At 39.6% G+C, this 24278-nt stretch overlaps 1 protein-coding gene across 6 annotated transcripts in view; it reads left to right on the top strand.

Annotated features, from left to right (window-relative positions):
* Positions 1–24278, top strand: part of camk2a (calcium/calmodulin-dependent protein kinase II alpha) — a 113481-nt gene that overhangs the window by 73006 nt on the left and 16197 nt on the right. For 5 of the 6 annotated variants that reach the window (XM_079585077.1, XM_079585074.1, XM_079585075.1 and 2 more), the window contains 6 exons: positions 13207–13290; positions 17373–17467; positions 17553–17675; positions 18259–18342; positions 18998–19040; positions 22629–22669. In XM_079585077.1, the coding sequence (XP_079441203.1) occupies positions 13207–13290; positions 17373–17467; positions 17553–17675; positions 18259–18342; positions 18998–19040; positions 22629–22669 (470 nt within the window). Of the gene's footprint in view, positions 1–13206; positions 13291–17372; positions 17468–17552; positions 17676–18258; positions 18343–18997; positions 19041–22515; positions 22670–24278 lie in introns of those variants that run through there. The other variant, XM_079585079.1, reaches the window with a different exon arrangement.

The following is a 24278-nucleotide window of genomic DNA, read 5'->3' as shown; positions in this document are numbered from 1 at the left end:
ACGACCAGAAAAATCCTCGCGCAGATTCGCCGAGGAGACTGGTTTATGGCAATAGATCTGAAAGACGCGTATTTTCACATACAAATTGCGTCACGTCACAGGCGATTTTTGAGATTCGCCTTCGAGGGCCGGGCATATCAGTACACAGTCCTGCCATTCGGCCTGTCCCTAGCACCTCGTACATTTGTGTGCATGGACGCGCCGCTGGCACCCCTGAGACTCCGAGGCATCCGAATTCTGAATTATTTGGACGATTGGCTGATTCTAGCTCAATCGCCTTCAGAACTCATGCGCCACAAGACCCTAATACTCGATCACCTCGAGTGCTTAGGTCTGAGAGTCAATTGGGAGAAAAGTTCACTGTTTCCCAGTCAAGGGATCTCCTTTTTGGGACTGGAACTGAACTCGCTGTCTATGACAGCGCGGCTGTCATCACAGCGCAGGCAAAACACCCTGCTGATGGCGAAATCCTTCCGCAGCGGTCATGTAATGCCGCTCAAGAGGTTTCAAAAAATGCTGGGCCTCATGGCTTCAGCCTCGGCAGCTCTGCAGTTGGGCCTGCTGCGCATGCGTCCACTGCAGTTCTGGCTGAGAGCGCGCGTACCGCGCCGAGCATGGGTTTACGGTCGTTATCGCCTCAAGGTCGATCAGGAATGCATTTCAGCCCTGACACCATGGAGAGCGTCAGACTGGTACCGCTCAGGTGTAAGCCTGGGGACTTCCTCGAGCCTGAAGGTGGTGTCCACGGACGCGTCCACCTCAGGCTGGGGAGCACTGCTCGAAGGCAGACCGTTCTTTGGCCAGTGGGCGGAACGAGTCGAACTACCGCACATAAACTGCCTAGAAATGATGGCGGTGGACTTAGCGCTGAGACGTTTTCGTCCTCGGATAAAGGGACACCACGTCCTGGTCCGTTCGGACAACACGTCGGTAGTGGCCTATATAAACCGCCAGGGTGGCGTGAGATCCAGAAACCTCTTCAGGTTGACGGAACGCATACTGGTGTGGGCCCAGCACAACCTGCGCTCGCTGAGAGCAATACATGTGCCAGGTCACCTGAACGTAGGACCAGACAGACTCTCACGGGACAACGTCGTGACGGGAGAGTGGTCTCTACACACACAGACGGTGAGTCTGTTGTGGGAAAGGTTCGGCAGAGCGGAGATAGACCTGTTTGCAAACCAGGAAAACGCTCACTGCCCGGAATTCTTTTCAAAGAGCGTGAACGCGCTGGCCAGTGTCTGGCCTCGCCGTCCGCTCTATGCTTTTCCCCCTGTCTCACTCCTGCCTCAAGTGCTGGAGCGGATCAGGAAAAGCGGATGCTCAGTGCTTCTTGTCGCACCATACTGCACTGAAAAAAATGATACTTTGGACCAACCTAAAAACATTGCTGTAATTTGTTACAGCTAAATTTATTAGTTTTTCTCAAGCTATATTTTTGATTTGGTTGAAACGTTAAAATTGTATTTAATATAAATCAAAATAGTTCTTTAACCCAATATTTTTTTTTACATTCAAACAAAGTTAAAATATTGTTTATTATAGAGACCATAAATCATTTTCTTATTTTGGTACAACTAGCATTTTTATTTTGGAAAAAACTACTTTTTACACAGCAGAATCCCCAGTGTTAAATTAACACAGAAGCAGTGTTAAAGTTAATTAGATAATTAAGTGATTAATTGAGTTATGGTTGAGCATTATTGAAGACACCTGATGATAACAAGCAGAATCACTGAAGGAGAAAATTTATGTAAAATGGTTACCGTTATCGAGATCAGTGTTTAGTTTAGTTGGGCTCTTGACCCTTACTGGTTCAACTTTAGATTTTGTCTGGCTGCTGTAATTCATTTATAACAGACAGATGAACAAAGATAAAAGGTGATCTGATGGAGTTGGTTGTGTTTTAACATAATCAATAGTAGGCCTGAAACACTGAGGGCCCTATCTTGCACCCAGCGCAATTGACTTTGAACACCGACGCATGTATCATTCCTATTTTGCACCCGCGCACAGCGGACTTTTCCCTCCACAGACGCACGTCGGTAAATTAGGAAATGAACTTGCGCTCGCGGGGGCGGTTCAGCGCAAAGAGAAGGCGTGTTCCGGCGCAAAACTTCAATGGTGCTATTTTCCAGTTTTAGAAAGCAATTGCGCCATTGACCAAGAAAAAAACAGTCTAAAGACAGTGGCGCTTTGCGCGTTAGTGATGTGGTATTTTAAGGGCGCGTGCTTGGCCATAATGTTAACCCGCATCCACTTTGATTCTCTAATATAAACATATGCAGCAGTTTTCATTTTTGCAAATCATACATTATTACAAGGAAAAATATTAACACAGAGGGAAATCATTGGTATGTCCGTGAAGATGTGAAAAAGATCTATCTAGATAAAAAAAATAAAAAATCTAGATTAGGCTACACATTTACCCAAATTATACGCCTGTTTAACCTAATTTGGGTGGGTTTCTCCCATCATCCCCAATGTCACTTTTCTCTGTGTTTTACGGCCCTGACGAGAACGTCGGTTTCCTCGGCTGTGAACCGCTCCTGCGTGCGCAGGCAAATCCGCCGTTATAATAGCAATCCGCCATGGAACAAGCGCGTCTGCTCTTAAAGGGAATGTGAGAGGACGCTTTGATTGGTTTATTTCACGTTACGCCCAAACCACACCTATGAATAATGAAGCTACTTCAGACCAACCCCTTTTAGATTTGCGTCGGGCGCAAGAGTCATTTATCCGCCGGGAAAATAGCAACAGCGCCGGGATCCGCCCACAAAGTTACTTGCGCTTTGCACTTTGACACTTGCGTTTCAGATCGTTAAAATAGGGCCCTGAATTCATTGAGAGCATAATTTCTGAGTTAAGTTTACCTTATGTATTATAGCAGCACTGTCCTGGTAGAGTATGCCATTTTTAGCCTTTTCAATTAAATCCAAATAGATTAAGAAGAAAACTTCTTAAAAGTCTTTCAGGTAGGCACACACAGATATCAATAATTAGCATATGAATCTCAACAATGGTGACAAACAGATCACCTCTGAACATAAGTCATTATTTATTCATGCAGCAATGCATGATGGGAGCCATGAATGAGATTTGATTGGTGGCATCCAGAATGCACTGCACAATGCTTTATAATTGTCACCATTGTTGAGATTCACTGGCAGATGCTTGATGTCTGTGTTTAAAAAAAAAAAAAAAAAAAAAAACTTTTGTATGTGATTAAGTTTTAAGAAATGATTTGGATCACATTGTAAAAGTAACAAACATCATAAATGAAAATGAAATCATGCTTTTCAAGGACAGTACTGCTATAATCAGTAAAGCAATAGTAACCCAGTATTTGGGCTCTATGTGAATTCAGTGATTCAGGTCAATTGATTGTTAAATTATGGTAATGTTAGAACTCAACCAACACCATCATATCACATTTTCTCTTTGTTCATCTGGCTGTTATAACTCACGTACAGCAGCCAAACAAATTCTAAAGTTAATAATTGAAGGGTCAAGAGCCCAACTAAAACACACACTAATTACCATAATGGTAACACACCAATTACGATTTTCTCCTTCAGTGATTCTGCTTGTTATCATCAGGTGTCTCCAATAATGCTCAATCATAACTCAATTAATGTTTCAACCAAATCAAAAATTTAGCTTGAGAAAAACTAATACATTTAGCTGTAACAAATTACAGCAATTTTTTTAGGTTGGTCCAAAGTATCATTTTTTTCACACCAACGACAAGCTAGAAAAGTGAATTTATTAAGTCAGATCAAGTATAAAAAGTTTTTTAAACCAATGACAAGCCATGTGCACTTTTTTCAGTGAGGACGAATCAACCTTGGTTCCCAGTTTTGATGCTGCTGAAGAGTACTGCCCCGTGGCCGATCCCGGTGAGAAGGGACCTCCTCTCGCAGGCCATGGGCTCGATTTTGCATCCTCGCCCGGATCTATGGTCCCTACATGTGTGGGCCATAAATGGGTACCCGCTAACCTCCCTAGAGGAGTGTTAGACACGATCAAGCAGGCTAGAGCCCCGTCTACTAGACGGCTCTACGCGTCCAAATGGTCGGTGTTTTCTGGTTGGTGTTCAGACCAAGGTCTGTCACCACTCCAGTGCGGGGAAACGGAGATCCTCTCCTTCCTGCAGGAGCTATTGGATAAGGGAAGAACCCCATCCACGCTCAAAGTCTATGTGGCAGCCATATCAGCGTTCGTTAATCCAACGCTTGGCCATTCACTGGGCAGGAACGACCTGGTGGTCCGTTTCCTTAGAGGAGCCAGGAGGTTGAATCCTCCAAGGCCTCCTTCAGTCCCCGTTTGGGACCTTTCTACGGTGTTGAACGCCATGAAAGGGGCCCCTTTCGAGCCCATTCACACAGTTGACATGAAGCACCTGTCTCTTAAGACCGTGTTTCTTTTGGCTCTCGCTTCAGTGAAGCGTGTTGGGGATTTGCAAGCACTCTCAGTTAGAGCTTCTTGCATGGAGTTCGGGCCCAACGACTCTGTAGTCGTACTGAAACCGAAGCATGGGTACGTGCCTAAGTCCCTCAACACTCCGTTCAGGGCTCAGGTCATCTCCCTGTCGGCTCTGCCGGCCTCTGAGGACGGAAATAGCTCCCTTTGCCCGGTTAGGGCATTAAGAGCTTATGTGTCCCGCTCCGCCGTGTTTTGGCAGTCGGAGCAGCTCTTTGTTTCGTTTAGTGGGCGCTCTAAAGGGCGAGCTGCGACGAAACAGAGTCTATCTCAATGGGTAGTTCACGCCATTGCGCTAGCCTACGCATCTAGAGGTTTGGAATGCCCCCTGGGCATTAGAGCACATTCTACGAGAGGCATGGCCTCTTCGTGGGCTTGGTATAGCGGAATCTCACTACAAGATATCTGTATGGCGGCAGGCTGGGCCTCCCCGTCTACATTTATAAGGTTCTATAACCTAGAGGTTCCTGCGCTGCAGGCTAAACTGCTCTCGGTCTAGAAAGACTATATATGGTGTGTTCCTGCCCCGCGCTGCGGCCCAGGTCACTCTTATGTTTAAGCATCACTCACTGACAATGTGTCCCATGAGCATGCTATTACCCCTCACATATATATCTAATATTCATATATATGTTTTTTATGCCCTTATGAGGTATTATTATTATAAAGGGATGATGCTATTTAGCCGCTCTCCCTATACATTCTTGGTGTAGGCGCTTGTACACCAGGGCGCACGCGCCCTCGGGTGTCTGTGTCGGTCCAAGAGCACGCACGGCGTGTTACAAGGGTTCCCGTAGCGTCACTTCGACGCAGTAGGAGAGAACTCTACGTAAGAGAACGTACTCGGTTACTAACGTAACCTCGGTTCTCTCTAGGAGAGGGAACGAGTACTGCGTCTCAGGCCGTGCGTGCCCACGCTGTGTCGCTTCAAGTGACGAAAATCAGAGTGGAGACAGCTATGCTCATATTTATAGGCCTAGACCACGCCCGTTTCGCCCTCATTGGTTGGCGTCACTGGCCTCGCATAGGCTGTGCTTTTCTGGCTAAGCAGCCAATGGGCGCGCGATTCGCTCTGCCTTAGGTAGGGGTGGGTATTGGCAAGGACTTCACGATACGATACGCATCACGATACATGGATAACGATACGATTTCATCACGATACATCACGATACGATAAATATTGCGATATTCCACACAGTTAACTAAAAATGTAAAACCAAAATAAAATACAAGTTACGGTGTGTGCCATCTGAGTAGTCTTACATCAGATCACATTGATAAATCAGCAGAAGAATTGAGTCAAAGCAATATATTACAAAATTTCCTTTCCAATTAATTTTTTTAGCTGCCATAACAAAAGAGACTTGAACTTTTAACAATGGACACATTAAAAACGTTAAAATAAAGTGCATTAGATATTTAAAACTAAATTAAAGTGTAGTGCACAGTTACGGTAAGTTAGCTCACTGAGGTTATGTGGGGCTGAGCTTGAATTAAAAAAAAAACATGGAAATAAAGTGCAGATACTCAGGTACTGTCCATGTAAACAATGAAGTGAAATATGCAGCTTTCACTACCGAAATTGAGAGTGTGTGTGCGCTACTGAGTGAGCGTGCGTTTGTGTGTGTGAGTGAGCGCGAGAAAGTGCGTGTGTGAGTGAATGTGCGTTTGTGTGAGTGAATGTGCGTTTGTGTGAGTGAGTGAGTGAGCGAGAGAGTGTGTGTGCGCTACTGAGTGAGCGTGCGTTTGTGTGTGTGAGTGAGCGCGAGAGTGTGTGTGTGTGCGCGCGCGCTGTTTGTGTGAGTGAGTGAGCGTTAGAGAGTGCGTGTGTGTGAGAGTGTGTGAGCGCTGTTTGTGTGTGTGTGTGTGTGTGTGTGTGTGTGTGTGTGTGTGTGTGTGTGAGTGAGCGCGAGCGAGTGTGTGTATGTGTGCGAGTGAATGTGTGTGTGAGACGGCACGCGATGACTGGTCGGAAAGCAACGTGTGTAGTCTGATATGTTTCTTGTCCACGACAAGAACATAAAGCCGCCATACTGCGACATCTAACGTTACAGGAACGGAGGTTGTAGTTCACCAGGTCACACCCCGTTTAAAACGTGATTTAATTTTTTTTTTTTTTTTTTTTTACATCGATTTTTTGAGCTGGAAATCGATGTTGTGTATCATGAATATAAAAATCGCGATGTATCGCTGTATCGATTTTTTAGCACACCCCTAGCCTTAGGTTGTATGCTACAGAAAAGCGTTTTACATATTTACAAAATTAAGGATTAATTTTTGGCTTCAATCTCGAAAAAGAATATCTTTCCCGTAGCGTCGCTTCGACGCAGTACTCGTTCCCTCTCCTAGAGAGAACCGAGGTTACGTTAGTAACCGAGTACGTTTTCAGGTACAGAAATTGAATAAAGTAATCAAATGTAAAATAGCATTGCATATTTGACTGTATAAATTAAAGAGTATTCCTTATTACAAGTTACAAAAGCTATTCCACCAAGAGCAGTGAGTGATTTCCTTGTATTTTGTTGTTTGATTAACATTAAAAACACAGACCGCAGGAATATTAGGCTGCTGTCTCTTTAAAGGGCACCTATTATGACATTTAAAATGTTCCTAATGTTGTTTTGGGAGTCCCCAACAACAGTTTTACGTGCATGCAATGACAAAAAATACTTTTGTTGTCGTATAATATGCATTTATTTTTACCTGATTTGCTCACAGACTCCCAAATGATTAGTTCAACGACTCCTTTTTCCAAACCCCTCCTTTGCGCGACGCTAATTTGCGTTGATTGGTCAGATGACCCAGCAGTGTTTACATAGATAATACTTATTGTTTAACACGGAGTTCAATGATGCTTTTATCAATTAAATTGTGTTATAATAATTATTATAGTCCACTGCTTTAGTTTGTAGTAAAAAACTAAAAATAAGATAAAGAATTTAATGTTATGTTAGGGAGCATAGCCCAGAGTTCATATTGTAAAAGCACAATCAGTCTTTGTTTGCATTAGCCCGTTGCATTAACATAATGTTTAAAAAAAAAAAAAAAAAAAAAATGCAGTTACGTTACTACGAGGTATTACTCTATTCTTTAAGACAACTCCGAAAACAACGACAAACACTTCACATATCTCAATACAATTGTCATTGGAGACCTAGAAGCTAAACGTTGCTTACACAACAAACAAAATAATTAAGCATGCTACATAAAACATAAAAGCAACAATTATTAATAGCACTTACAGGTTGTGATACGGAGGAGGAAGCTGATGCAAATACACTTGGAACTGAACCTTCCTTCAATATCAGCCGACTCGCGAATCCAAGTTTGATTGCATTTAAGTTGGTAAAGCAATCGTCTTCAAAATGGCGCGAACAAAGCACAAGGCTCGGACTATACTCCTGTGGTATAGTGGTATATATGAATTGTAGCCACTTAGTCTTCAAATGCTCCTCCTTGGGCAGATGAAAAAAGTTGGCTTTTGAGTCGCACTTCAGAACACAGCGTCTCGTCGCCCCTGATATTTTCCCTGCTGGCCTTGGAGCGCAATAAGTGGGCGTATCGTATTCAAATAACTTGACAAGTTGACGTCATCTAGTCAGAGAAAAAGCTTCGGTCTTCTAACGATTCATAAAAATGACTCAGAGTCGACTCTTACTTTTGAAAGACAATAACTTTATATACGGTGCACTTTCATATTTCAAACTTTGCAGGATGTTTTTGTTCACTTAGATCTATGTTACACACTACATGAAAGGTCAATTTCAAAATTCCATAATAGGTGCCCTTTAAGACATAATGCACAGATTCAGACTGATACTGTTACATATACCTTGTCTTTCTCGACCGTATAAGTTCACTTAAGGGATTAGTTCACTTTCAAAAAAAATTCCCTGATAATTTACTCACCCCGATGTCATCCAAGATATCCATGTCTTTCTTTCTTCAGTCAAAAAGAAATTTAGGTTTTTGAGGAAAACATTCCTGGATTTTTCTCCATATAATGGACTTCAATGGCAACCATCTATCCCAATGTTCAAAGAACGTTCAAATGTCCGTCTCAATGCAGCTTCAAAGTCTCGACACGATCCCAGTCGAGAAATAAGAGTCTTATCTAGCGAAAATTTCCGACTCAGTGTTGTAACGTATATGCTTCGGACTCTGGGTCCGTATGAATTAGCTCAAATGATCTATAGGGAATTTTAATAACTAATCATGAATATTATTAATATTTTGCATATTACAGTTACATTAAATTATCGAAATTGAAAATGTATAGATTATATGAATATATGAATAATCGATCACAACGTCTTATAATTCCTCATTCATATATCAATAATCTTATTTAACTTCGATTATGAGACAACCTTTAAGGGAAATTCATGTAATGATCAAAGAGGTGTTTGTCCCGCAAAATCATCAAAGATCAATCCATCAATCCCTCAATAAAGTTATCCCTTATAAACTCCAAGGAATATTAACTTTCTGGTCGTGACCATCAATTTTCCTGTGTTTATAAAATTAAACTACCTTAATGTAGTGCATACTAAGAGCGGGTAGCTTTGGATCTATCTCATTGACTCGTATTTATTAACTTTCAACAGTCAGAAACAGTCATATAATATATGGTTTTAATAAATGCACAACTACAGAATATATGGACTACTCAAGATACACCGATTATATGTTTGTACATATCTTACATGTGAACAAACAAGACAAAACGAATAACAGATGAGAGAGAGAAGGTGAGAGAGATAAAGTTCGGAGGAGGGGCGCGCTGTGCCGAAGCACGCGCTGAGGTTGTAGAGAGAGAGAGAGAGAGAGAGAGAGAGAGAGAGAATGGTCACGAGTGACCATGGAACGGCACAAATCACAGAAACCTGGAGAGACATCAATGCATCGAACCTTAAAACATTAAAACTCGTTAGAGTTTGATACTTGCAAAGGATCGTTGTGTGAGTGTGGCTGAGACCAGCCTGCGTGTGCTCGCGGAGCAGAGCGCGCGTTCTCGTGCTGAGGCGCGTTCTCTCGTGAAGCTTCGGAGCAGGGCGCGTGCTCGTTGCCAGAGCACGTTTTCGCGGGAGCTTTGAAGGCTGGTTGAAAGTGAAGTTGCTGAAGGAATTCAGGCTTCGTTCGTTTCACTCTTGGGTAGAAGCGAACAAAGTGGAATTTGAAAATGAAACAAAAACTGAGATAAAGAAAATAAAAGCAGACGGACTCCGGAGGAGTCGATATCGCAGACTGTTCACATGACTAGGTCGGGGAGCAAGAGCAGGAAGGGTCGATTTTGGGGGAGCTGTGGCTTTTAAAGAATGTATAGCTCCACCTTCGTTCGGCGCGAGCAGCCAATCACCTTCAGTGATTCGAAAGCGGGAAACTCTCTTTGTTTGCTGTGAACATCCTTCTGGCTTGGATTACATAAGTGTGTGGCTTAAACCTTTTGGCTCCAGAAATATAACATGTGTAAAACAATGTACATTACTGCATTCTGCTATCAGAATTCGACTCCGTTAGGTCTCAAGATTCAAAATGCTACTAAACACCTCAGGTTCAGATTATCTGATAACAAGGTTACATAAAATATATAGGGAATATAATATTAGAAGCATTTAGAGTTTGATTAATAAACATTAGAACTCAAATTAAATCCCAAACCTGTCATGACATATAAATGGCAACACAGAATATCTTTGGTAATGTTTTAAACATGATTCGTTTAAGGACACGTTTGTGTGTGTGGAAGACCAGATGTTGTTGTGAGGAATGTGTGGTGTCCGGTTACATGTTGGTGTGAGCCATGTTGGTGTCCTGTCCTGTTGAAGTGTGTGTGAGGATCACGATTCATTAATTTGACCAGATGTCAATAGTCAATGTTGCTACAGTGTGCAAGGACCTTTACACTTGCACGTTACAATGTGGTGAATATAATGAGTGGGTTTGGCTCAGCCAGGGCAGAGCCAAACACCAGGAGTCATAACCGAACCAGACAAACAAGGAGCCAAGGCAGAACTGAAGGCCACGGTGCAGCCAGCAGGACTATCCTCCTCGTTTGTACCCGAGGTACTGATCAAGGTGGAGCCAGAGGACCGAAAGGTCATTAAAACATTCTGAGGACAAAAAACCCAGGTGATGACGAAGGGATGCAGAGCCAAAGTGACGACAAACTAGGCAGATCCAGGGGAAGATCGGAAGACCAAGGCAAAATCGTTGGGAGCGAGGACAAAGGCAGAGCTGGCGAGAAGAAGGAGCCCAGTGCAGCCAAAGATGTGGAGGGTGACGTGTAGCCGGGATCCCGTATATCTGTGGCGGTACAAGAGCAATGACTGACCAAGGTGGTCAAGGGACCCCAACGGAGTCGCAGGGATGACAGACCACGGCGGAGTCGAGGGACCGGCGAGCCACGGTGGAGCCGGCAGAATAAAAGACCAAGGAGGAGGGATTGACCCTGAACTGAAGTGGAGCCAAATAGTTATAAATCTGAGCTTATCGACCATCGGAGGCTGGGCAGACCCGGTGACCGTGGTTGAGCCGGTGAGGCCAGAGGGTCACCGTAATTTTGCCAAGTAAGACATGTTCCTGGATCAACATATTTAGTTGATCCTGGAAAAACATTCCTGTCCGAAAATCTTTGTCTTAGAGGGATACTCCACCATTTTTTCATATTAAACTATGTTATTCCCTTAACTAAGACAAGTTGATACACACCTCTCTCGTCTCAGTGCGTGCACTTAATCGCTCTGGCTCGCGGCGACACTTTAGCACTTAGCTTAGCCCAGTTCATTCATTAGGACCCAACAGAGATGAAGTTAGAATTGACCAAACACCTCCACCTTTTCCCTATTTAAATACAGTTACACGACCAAGTGTGGTGACACAAAATAAAACGTGGCGCTTTTCTAAGCGGGTAAAATGGATAACTATAATGTATGGCGGAATAGCACTGGGAGCACTTCGACTCGGCGCAGTAATATCATCACAGTAATATCATCACAGTAATATCATCAGGAGTGATGATATTACTGTGCCGAGTCGAAGTGCTTCCAGTGCTATTCCGCCATACATTATAGTTATCCATTTGGAGGTGACGTGTAGATGTTTGGTCGCTTCTAACTTCATCTCTGTTTGGTCCCTAATGAATAAACTGGGCTTGTCACATGTCTGTCCTGTCTGGTGATGCACATGGGTGTTGTTATTGTGGGGCCATGTGCTCTTGTCATTGTCTGGTCCCTCCCCCTTGTTATCTGATTATTGTTTTAGTTGTCCCCCCTGTTCTGCTCGTTACCCTCCTTGTTTGCCTCCCTATTTAGTCTTCCTGTGTTTGCTGTCCTGTGCTGGTTCGTTGTACATGTTGCGTGTTTCGTGTGTACCTTCCCGTTGTTTCCCAGTGTTGGAGTTGTACCTTTCCTTTTTGTCTTCTTATTAAATCTCTGCAATTGAATCCACGTCTCTCGTCTCCCACTCGTGACAGGGCTAAGCTAAGTGCTATCAAAGTGTCGCGGCGCGCCAGAGCGATTGAGTGCACGCACTGAGACGAGAGAGATATGTATCAACTCTTATTAGTTAAGGGAATAACATAGTTTAATATGAAAAAACGGTGGAGTACCCCTTTAACCCTATCCCTACCCCTAAACCTACCCATAAGTTATTCCTAAAATCAGAGGGAAATTATATAGAAGCACATAACCCTGGTTCTAAGCTTAAACTTACATAAACTGTAAACGTGTCCCTCAAATCTGATTGGTTGATTAGAATGCTGTTCCAGGATCAACAAATCAAACCAGGAAAACAAGGAACATGGAGGAAAAAGCGAACTGAACACACACACACACACAACATCCATGGGAGGACAATGAACAACTGCCCAGGAACAAGGGAAACACTGGGGTATATAAAGCCAGAACCAATCAAAGGAACAAGACACACCTGGAATCAATGGCAGGGCAATCGGACAGAAAAACTACAACATGACTACAAATACAGAGGAAACCGGAACAGACAGAACTACAAAATAAGAGACATGAACAAAACCATAGCAAATAAACCCCCATAATGGGGAGAAAACATCCCTTATGTAATATATGTGTAACATTCCAGCAGGGATGATGGAGGGAGAGTTGAGGACGACATCTTTGCATCAGTTTTCATTCTAATAAACACAATATTACACACGGGATGGAGAACACAAATGCAACAGAAACAGCTTAGCACATAAACAAAGACAAAAACCGACAAAGATCACTAAATACACAAAGGAATAGTTCAATTTTTACTTTCTAGGGGATTATTACATGTAATGAATTTTGTAATTTAAATTTTCTTATTCATTGACTTGATTGTGATGTGATTGTAGCCATGCTTTGTAAATATACATACTGTATTTACAAGATACAGTATAAATATACAGTAAATAATGTGGGTTTCTAAGAGTACTGTTCCTCCAAATTTGTTCTGCTTTGAATTGTGTAATTTGACACTCCACAATTTCATCATGAGGTCCCGGTTTGAAAGGGCATGATGCTGACTAAACTCACATTTTCATTTTATGGGGTCCTTAAGCTTGGCTGGAGACTTTTCTTGTAATAGTCTGGGAATTCTGATATTTAAATTGTGCAAATGTAATTATCTTCGAATTTTCTTTTTCGTGTAACTAATTTTCTATTTCTGGAATATATGCTCAAATAAAGGTTAACATTTTTTTTCTCTCTCTTCTGACATCAGGGTTTGCTGGCACTCCTGGTTACCTGTCCCCTGAAGTCTTACGGAAGGACCCCTATGGAAAAGCCGTGGACCTGTGGGCATGTGGTTAGTGTCTCATGTTTTTGCATCAGTCACTGAAAGGATGCATGAGGATGCAGTGTGGTACTAAACATCCATTGCAGAGTGTTGCATTGCAATGCTACATTCGCTTTGACGTGTTTATGGCGTGTTTAACCTTTGAAGGTCTAAATGCAGGGAATTTTGACTCGCACGTCTGTAACCAAAGCTCAATGTCTTTTGCCACACTGTAAAAAAATCACATGACTTATGAGTGTTAAAGCTACACTGTGTAATTTTTTAAGTTCTTAGCAAAAAAAACTTTGTTCTTTCAAAATTATATGTGCTCATTAATGTATAATTACTTCTACCAACTAATCAAGTATTCTCGTAAGCGTGGAATCTGCCATTCAGAATACATACGAGCGAGTCGCTCAAATGGCGGAAAATACATTAGCCAAAGAGGGACATACCTGGAAATTCAAGCTTTGCCTTTCGCGCTTTTACACTCAGTGGCACCTTATCAGACTGCTTATCAGGGCCTTGAATCATGTTCAGTCTCTTGTACGTTACGTCTTCCGGCCGAGGTTCGCTCGCGTCACTATGGAGTGTGTGTATGAGCACGAGGAATGAATTGCTGGCTGCAGTTCACTTAACGGCCACCAGTGTCGCTACAAACAAAAGTTTCTAAATTCGTAAAGTTGCAATGAAAGGGAAGTGGCGACAGATCTTTGGCGTACATCTGAGTGTAACAGCTTATTGAAAAGACAAATGTATGGCAGGGACTTGATTCTATGCATTAGTTGTTGATTGAATGTTGGGATGTGGATGCTAAAGTGGGGACAGACGAACGTGAGCTTGCAGGTGCAGGTTTAAGCACACTAAATGATTGAGGAAGTCTTGCATACGTCACCAGAGAGAAGTCTACCATTTTATAGAAGCCCAATTATTAGAATTTGATTAAAAATTTACAAGGTCATTTGTTTTTTTGTTTTTTTATGAAACATACACTCTTATCAATAAGGTGCTTTATTGGAATATAGGAATCCATGAATCCACAAAAGGTTGTTTACAGTGGAAAAAATGTCTATATGTTCTTAAAATGTTCTTCCCACTAAGAAAAAAAATGGTTCTTTTAAGAACTATTCGTTAAATGGTTCTTTGGGGAAACCAAAATGGTTCTTCTATGGCGTTCTTGCGAAAACATGCTTTTAGAACCAATTTTTAGATACATTTTATTTTTAAGAGTGTATGCATGGATGAATCATTCACATATATAATAATAGTACACGCGGTTCTATGAATATGCAAATGAGCCCCGCCTCCACTCACTCACTCACTCACTCACTCACTCAGAGATCCACTGGTTGACGATCACACGTTGATCTGATTGGTTACAAGGTAGTTTGTGACGTCAGAAACACCAGCGATTTCAAACCGTGTTTTTGAGACTGTCTTTGGTTCACTGCAGTTTTAAGCAGAAAATACTCAGCAATGCTGTCCACTTATGAATTTACACATGGTTAGTCTTAAAGCAGATTAAAAACACCACATAGACACATAAACTACATTAAAAACACCACATAGACATATACACAACATTAAAAACACCACATAGACATATAAACTACATTAAAAACACCACATAGACATATAAACTACATTAAAAACACCACATAGACACATAAACTACATTAAAAACACCACATAGACACATAAACTACATTAAAAACACTACATAGACACATAAACTACATTAAAAACACCACATAGACATATAAACTACATTAAAAACACCACATAGACACATAAACTACATTAAAAACACCACATAGACATATAAACTACATTAAAACACCACATAGACACATAAACTACTTTAAAAACACCACATAGACATATAAACTACATTAAAAACACCACATAGACACATAAACTACATTAAAAACACCACATAGACACATAAACTACATTAAAAACACCACATAGACACATAAACTACATTAAAAACACCACATAGACACATAAACTACATTAAAAACACCACAGACATATAAACTACATTAAAAACACCACATAGACACATAAACTACATTAAAAACACCACATAGACAAATAAACTACATTAAAAACACCACATAGACAAATAAACTACATTAAAAACACCACATAGACATATAAACTACATTAAAAACACCACATAGACATATAAACTACATTAAAAACACCACATAGACACATAAACTACATTAAAAACACCACATAGACATATAAACTACATTAAAAACACCACATAGACACATAAACTACATTAAAAACACCACATAGACATATAAACTACATTAAAAACACCACATAGACATATAAACTACATTAAAAACACCACATAGACACATAAACTACATTAAAAACACCACATAGACATATAAACTACATTAAAAACACCACATAGACATAAACTACATTAAAAACACCACATAGACACATAAACTACATTAAAAACACCACATAAACACATAAACTACATTAAAAACACCACATAGACATATAAACTACATTAAAAACACCACATAGACATATAAACTACATTAAAAACACCACATAGACACATAAACTACATTAAAAACACCACATAGACATATAAACTACATTAAAAACACCACATAGACATATAAACTACATTAAAAACACCACATAGACATATAAACTACATTAAAAACACCACATAGACACATAAACTACATTAAAAACACCACATAGACATATAAACTACATTAAAAACACCACATAGACACATAAACTACATTAAAAACACCACATAGACATATAAACTACATTAAAAACACCACATAGACACATGAACTACATTAAAAACACCACATTGACACATAAACTACATTAAAAACACCACATAGACACATAAACTACATTAAAAACACCACATAGACACATAAACTACATTAAAAACACCACATAGACACATAAACTACATTAAAAACACCACATAGACACATAAACTACATTAAAAACACCACATAGACACATAAACTACATTAAAAACACCACATAGACATATAAACTACATTAAAAACACTACATAGACACATAAACTACATTAAAAACACCACATAGACATATAAACTACATTAAAAACACCACATAGACATATAAACTACATTAAAAACACCACATAGACATATAAACTACATTAAAAACACCACATAGACACATAAACTACATTAAAAACACCACATAGACATATAAACTACATTAAAAACACCACATAGACATATAAACTACATTAAAAACACCACATAGACATATAAACTACATTTAAAACACCACATAGACATATAAACTACATTAAAAACACCACATAGACATATAAACTACATTAAAAACACCACATAGACATATAAACTACATTAAAAACACCACATAGACACATAAACTACATTAAAAACACCACATAGACATATAAACTACATTAAAAACACCACATAGACATATAAACTACATTAAAAACACCACATAGACATATAAACTACATTAAAAACACCACATAGACACATAAACTACATTAAAAACACCACATAGACATATAAACTACATTAAAAACACCACATAGACATATAAACTACATTAAAAACACCACATAGACATATAAACTACATTAAAAACACCACATAGACACATAAACTACATTAAAAACACCACATAGACACATAAACTACATTAAAAACACCACATAGACATATAAACTACATTAAAAACACCACATAGACACATAAACTACATTAAAAACACCACATAGACATATAAACTACATTAAAAACACCACATAGACATATAAACTACATTAAAAACACCACATAGACATATAAACTACATTAAAAACACCACATAGACATATAAACTACATTAAAAACACCACATAGACACATAAACAACATTAAAAACTTGATTTTTCACCACAGGGGGACTTTAAGATGTTAAATGCTCAACAAGTACATACAACTTAAGACACAGAGTCAAAAATAAAAGTTACAACACTCCTAGGTCTCTCCTTGTGGCTATAGCATGGATTAAAGCTTAAAGTGTACTAACATCCATCTTCATCTCTTCTTTAGGTGTGATTCTCTACATTCTGCTGGTTGGATACCCCCCCTTTTGGGATGAAGACCAACACAGACTCTATCAGCAGATTAAAGCTGGCGCATATGATGTCAGTGAAAGCGTCCTTCATTTAGTGTTGATGATAATGCCAGAAGTAATGATGTGTGTCTGATTCATACTTGTTGCGCCCACAGTTTCCTTCACCTGAGTGGGACACGGTCACTCCCGAGGCAAAAGATCTTATTAATAAGATGCTGACCATCAACCCAGCTAAACGCATCACTGCTGCGGAGGTGCTCAAGCACCCGTGGATCTCCGTGAGTTCACGACTGTACAAGACATGCAGCTTTTAGCCTCATTAGTGTCTTCACGTATTATTACATTTGACCATTTGTGACCCTGGATCACAAACCCATATCTGTGGCAATAGCAACTATACATTGCATGGGTCAAAATTATCCATTTTTCTTTTATGCCAAAAATCATTAGGATATTAAGATCATGTTCCATGAAGATATTTAGTAAATTTCCTACCGTAAATATATAAAACATGTATTTTTGTGAGTGAATGCAGCACAATCGTGAACATAAATGTACAACTTTAAAGGAGATTTTCTCAATGTTTCGATTTTTTTGCATCCTTAGATTCCAGATTTACAATAGTTGTATCTCAACCAAATATTGTCCTAACAAACCATACATCAATGGAAAGCTTATTTATTCAGCTTCCATATAATTTATGAAACTGATTTTTTGGTCCAGGGTCACATATATATACAGTAGCCAGCAAAGGTCTGAAAGGAATGATTATTGGATGATTAATTAAAAGGTATTGTATTATGTTGAGATTACATGTTCAGGAAATGCCTCTTGTTTTACCGTGCCTCTTTTTGCTTCTAGCATCGCTCCACGGTTGCATCTTGCATGCATAGACAGGAGACTGTTGAATGTTTGAAGAAGTTCAATGCCAGAAGGAAGCTTAAGGTAAGTTGATTTACTTAAGGCTGAAAGAAGCTCTCGTACTGTGAGATCGCATTGACTCTGTTTAGAACGATAAGAAGGATGTAAAGATCTGGGCTGGTGCCCAAAAAGTTGCAGGTTTGAACCCCACAACCCTCAGCTGTTCTACATCCACTGTAAAACACGGCTTCGTGGGGCTTATTGCTTTATTACACTTTAATACATGTTGGGTGAAAACTAGTACATTTGGAATCCTTAACAACTCCAAATGGAATTCCAATCAGCCTTTTGAATTCCAAATCCATTTCTAGCAGCGGTAGCATAGCGGTAGCATAGCATAATGCAGAATTTGAATGTCCGAAGTACAAATAAAAAAGTCAAACAAAAAATCTAAAAAAAATTACCTGAAAAATAAAGTTTGTCTAGTTTGGCTTGACAAATCCCAGACAGTAACACAGTGTCGGCCCAGATCCGGGCCACATCTGGTACATGTGGATACCAGACAGACACTATGATCTTGTTTGAAATTTTACGGAAAAAAAAGTTTTAAAAGCCAATTCCGTTCAAGTTCCTACTTGCGAATTAAAAGGGAGCCTATGAATGTTACTGTAACTCTGATAACATAACCCCACTGTGACTGAGGAACGTTTGCTAAAAGATCCTGTGTTTCTGCCTTCAGGGAGCTATTCTCACGACTATGCTGGCCACCAGAAACTTCTCAGGTGACTCGAAATATTATATTTCTGTTATCTACAGTTTTTCTTTCTACCCTGTGTGAAATGAGTGTGTATGAGTGTGTCATGATCAGGAACCGGAACTGTTTTGATTCACGTTGCAATGAATGTTTGTAGAGATGCATGAAAATCTTGTTGTGTTTGAGGCCCGTTACTGAAAAATGGCTGATGCTTATGAGTCTGGCCATTTGCAAGCATTTGGAAAATTGAACAAACAAATCCGAATCATTGGCATATCTGACCAAGCCATGTCATCTTATCAAACACAGTCCAAGAACTGGCCGAGTGATGCTAGTTTATGTGTAGTTATCTTCTTCTAGTCATTGATTAGCATATTCTGTCTTGATAATCTATAAATCGTGTTACGGGGGCGGGGTTTATGCAAATTCTAGGGTTGGTGATGTCACTAACCCGGGAGGAATGTCGTGTAGTTCCTACCAGCCGTTTGTTGTAGTCCTTAAAAAGCCATTTCTTTAAAAGCAAATATCTCCCTTTGCTCTGAACTTTGAGCGTTGTAACTTTGCAGATGTTGTTTATGATCAAACAACAACATTACACACTAACTACAGTTAGAAAAGTGAAATCATAATCAACCACCCCTTTAATGAATGGGAAACCCTTGTGAGATGCAAGGTTTCAAACACTCAATATACAGGTGACCTCTGGTGGTGAGATGACGGTAAAACTGCTATGGCCCATAATGTATCTACTAAGCTATAACAATTTCACTATACACGTCTTTGTGTCTAAACCGTGATTCTGCTCGACAGATGGAAAATCTGCCCGAATGTTCGTTTATTATTGCTTCAGGCACTTCTCTTGGTTACAGTATGTCAGAATTTATAGACAGAACTTAGACCGGTAACACTTCACTTGAAGGGGTGTGCATAAGACTGACATGACACATGTTATGAATATGAAGGAGGTTTTATGCATGTTTATGATAACTGTTATTAAGTGTAATTCGCTCAATTATGACATTTTTAATGCAAATATGACATTGTTTGAGATGTCTTTGTCATGACAACTTGACATTACCAAGAGAACATAACCTGTCATAAATATGTCATAAACATGACATAGCAGATTAATAATCAATTATCAATAATTCAATATCAAACTTGATAAATTAATTATCAAATTTAAGAAACTACTTAATGTCATTAAATGACATTTTAATGACAAATTCAATGTGTACCACTGTAGAAACATATTCATGACACAGTTATAATGTCCTCATGACAGCCGATGTCAAAACCTCCACATGACAGTTTAATGTAATGTTAACCCATAAAGCTAAGTGCTTTCTTAAGTTTGATCATTAATCTGCTATGTCATGCTTATGACATATTTATGACAATTTATGATGTATTGGTTTATGTCAAGTTGTCATAACAAAGACATCTCAAACAATGTCATATTTGCATTAAAAATGTCATAATTGAGCGGATGACACTTAATGACATGCATAAAACCTCTTTCATATTCATGACATGTGTCATGTCAGTCTTACGCACACCCCTTCAAGTAAAGTGCACCGGCATGACCTCAAAACCCTGCATCTGTAATGCTCTCGCCATGTGTAAACCCAAATATGGACCCTGGCGAAGGCCATGGCCATTGGGGTTTGAATGATAAGAAGTTTTTCTTTAGATACATTCTCAATTTTACAGGTGTAAGTGCAAAGCCACATTAGTCAAACTTCAAAAAATTTCAGTCAAAATAGTTCCATTGCCCATAGTGTCATAGTGAGGAACTGCTTACTCAGATGTCACTTCCTAACTAAGCAGCTTTATATGAGTAAACGCGGTGAATTTGTGTGTTCAACCATCTTGAATCCGATGGGAAATCCATGCAGGGACATTTTTCGCCTCAGGTGTCCCTTCCTATTTGAGATCCCTGAATTGCACTCACATACTTAGTTACAATCACGTGAAATTAATTCATATGTGACCCTGGACCACAAAACCAGTCACATAGGTCAATTTTTGGAAATTGAGATGTATACATAATCTGAAAGCTGAATAAATAAGCTTTCCACTGATGTGTGGTTTGTTAGGATAGGACAATATTTGGTCGAGATACAACTATTGAAAATCTGGAATCTGAGGAGCAAAAAAATCGAAACATTGAGAAAATCTCCTTTAAAGTTGTGCATTTATGTTCACGATTGTGCTGCATTCACTCACAAAAATACATGTTTTGTATATTTACGGTAGGAAATCTACAAAATATCTTCATGGAACATGATCTTTACTTAATATCCTAATGATTTTTGGCATAAAAGAAAAATCTATAATTTTGACCCATACAATGTATAGTTGGCTATTGCCACAGATATACCCGTGCGACTCCAGACTGGGTTTGTGATCCAGGGTCACATTATAAGTCACATTGTTGTAATGTGAAGTTGCATTTATTAATTTTTTTTATGTATGTGGACACAGGCACCATGCATGTCCATTAAAAATGTTTTCATATAGTGGGAGATCATGGGGTGAAGCAGGACCCTGATTTCACTGATTTTAAAAACTTTGTTGATCCCTGAACAACATTTCAAACAACCAATCAGATTTGAGTTCACATTTACAGTTCGTGTCAAGTTTAGGTTGAAAACCAGGGTTATGTGCTTCTACATCAGTGTTATTCATCTATCATTTCCCTCTGATTTTAGTAATAACTTATAGGTAGGGTTAGGGTTAGGATTGAATTTTCCAACAGGAATGTTGTTCCAGGATCAACAAAATGAAGTCTAGACTCTAGAGTGAACATGTAGTAGATGCCACAGATTCACGGACACCATGACACCTCAATCCGATCCTGTCTGGGAATTATTTTCTTTTTTAAGTATTCTGTTCCTTGTGTCATGTCATGCGGGTGAGGGTCTGTAAAAGGTCAACGGTGTCTAAACTAAAATAGATAGCTCCAGCTGTTCAAGTTTAGCAGCCGTAGCTTTTGCATAGGCCATTCTATCACTCCCAAACACTCTTGATCATTCATCACATTCGGTCTATTTTTACCCAGAGCGCTCATTCTCCACTACTTAAGATAATGTTCAGTGGAAACATACTGGCTTGAGTCTTTTAGTGTTTAGTACCTCTGTCTCTGTCTGTGTTATTCAGTGTGAACATTCAAAACTGAGATGTTGGTCAAGCATGACCAAGACTGATCATTCTGAGAAAATACCCATTCGATAATAGTTTCAATAAAAGTCTGACTAATGTCAGCTATCACGAATCTTGCATTTTTGGACTATATCTTGTGTGATTTTCTTCATTATTCTCTAATGTATTTTGATTTTTAAGAATTAAATGGGTCTAACATCTCGTATTCACTCACTGATCCTGATTATTTGTTTGTTTTGAGCAGCCATTAAAAGTGAGCATGTCCTGTAGTGTGGGAGTGTGATTATGTATGCTGGAAACTCCCAGCCCCTATTTTAGAAAGTCAACAGATCTCCAGAGCCAAACTTGAGTTGGAGAACAGAGCAGAGCGGTGCTATGCCTCTCACTATGCTTTTCTGGGCTTTTGTGCCCTTTCTTATCGCAATTTCGCTCTTTTTCTTTGTCACTTCAGGAGGAAAGAGTGGCATCAGCAAGAAGACAGATGGTGTGAAGGTAGGGTGGAAATCAGATTTAAGCCTATCGTTTACACACTGGATAACTTTATTTTGTTATTATAATGTTATGTTATATTATATTATATCATAGACAAAAGTTCACTCCACTTTTGACTGTTTTTCTGTGTGTTCGTGAGCGAGTCGTTGAATCATTCACATAACCGATTTATTGAAAACACACAGGAACAAAACGTGATTTTGGAATAGCGTTCTACTTTCACTATTTCTGCCATATCATATCCCAGACAGCAACATAGTGTTGGCCCATATCCGGCCCACGTCTGGTACATTCAACACGCCCCAGATGTGGGCCGAATCTGGGCCGACACAATGTTGCTGTGTGAGATTAAAGTCCTGTCGTCCAGTTCTTTGTCTGACAGCACCATACATCCACTTTGGACCTCCTCTCATCCTGTTAGCAAAGGTAAACTGGTTTGTTAAATGATTTTTGCCTTTAACTGCGATTGTGGCAGCTCTTGATGCCACTGCCTCTGAAGATAGATTGGTATTTTTGCTCACTACACAGGCACAAGGACTTAATCAGTGAATCTGTGCCACTACTGTGAAGAAAAAACAAGATTTTCTGATATTTTGGAGCATAAGTTCTGAACCGTATGGGGATCCTATGGGAGGCGCTAAGCCTGGACTTCTGTGGATGGAACTAGTCTTTGATTAAATGTTGGAATATTATGTAAATAAATGCTACGTCTGCTAGGTATAATTTAAATTATAAATAGGTAAATTTATAATTTATAATATAAATTATTTATAGGTAAATAATAAAAGTAAATATTTAAATATGAATGGAAATAAAATAAAATAAATTTGCCCAGACAGCAACATAGTGTTGGCCTTGTGGATTCAACGCGTACCAGATGTGGGCCGGATCTGGGCAGACACTATGTTGCGGTTTAGGTGTTTATCTGGATGAAGTTCGAACCATTTCAGTAAATCCAGTATCCTCAAAAACACCTGAACAACTTATCCTGATTTTAATACTTCGCACATATACGTGCAAGGTGCCAGTTTTCTGGAGGCATGCATAAATTTGTTTCCGAACAGACAGAAGGTGGCACTATAAACAGAGTAAACAAAAAAAGGCTATACCTCCCTTTTATTTTGCCCAGCTGTCTCAAAATTGAGTCCAGTGTTCCTTTTTTTTCAGTGAATACTGTTTCAGAAAGCCTAAATATTTTGCAAAACATTCCAATTCTAATTCCCTTTTATTGTCATTGCATAGAGTAAAATGAAATGAGATCGCAAACCTTACAGTGCATCCGCTCATAAACGGGACAACAGCAATAGCTATAACTATGACACAATAAGTATAGCACATTTACAATACAATATAATAACTTTGGCAAATTAATGAATGAGGCATTTATATAGCGCTATTCTTATGTACTACTGTACACCCAAAGCACTTTACGGTCATGTCGGGGTCTCTCCTCAACCACCACCAAATGAAGTGAGGTAATGCATGTTAGAATATTGCTCATTGTTAACTTGTAGTGGCCCTATGTGCAATACGTGCAATTGAAGTATGTCCATTCAAAGTGCAGTTGAGCGTTTAAAAGCCAGTGTTTGACCGAATTCAGTTCTCATCT

The sequence above is a fragment of the Phoxinus phoxinus genome (assembly GCF_949152265.1).
Source record: "Phoxinus phoxinus genome assembly, chromosome: 17".
Classification (NCBI taxonomy): domain Eukaryota; kingdom Metazoa; phylum Chordata; class Actinopteri; order Cypriniformes; family Leuciscidae; genus Phoxinus; species Phoxinus phoxinus.
This window is presented reverse-complemented; position numbering and strand designations above follow the sequence as displayed.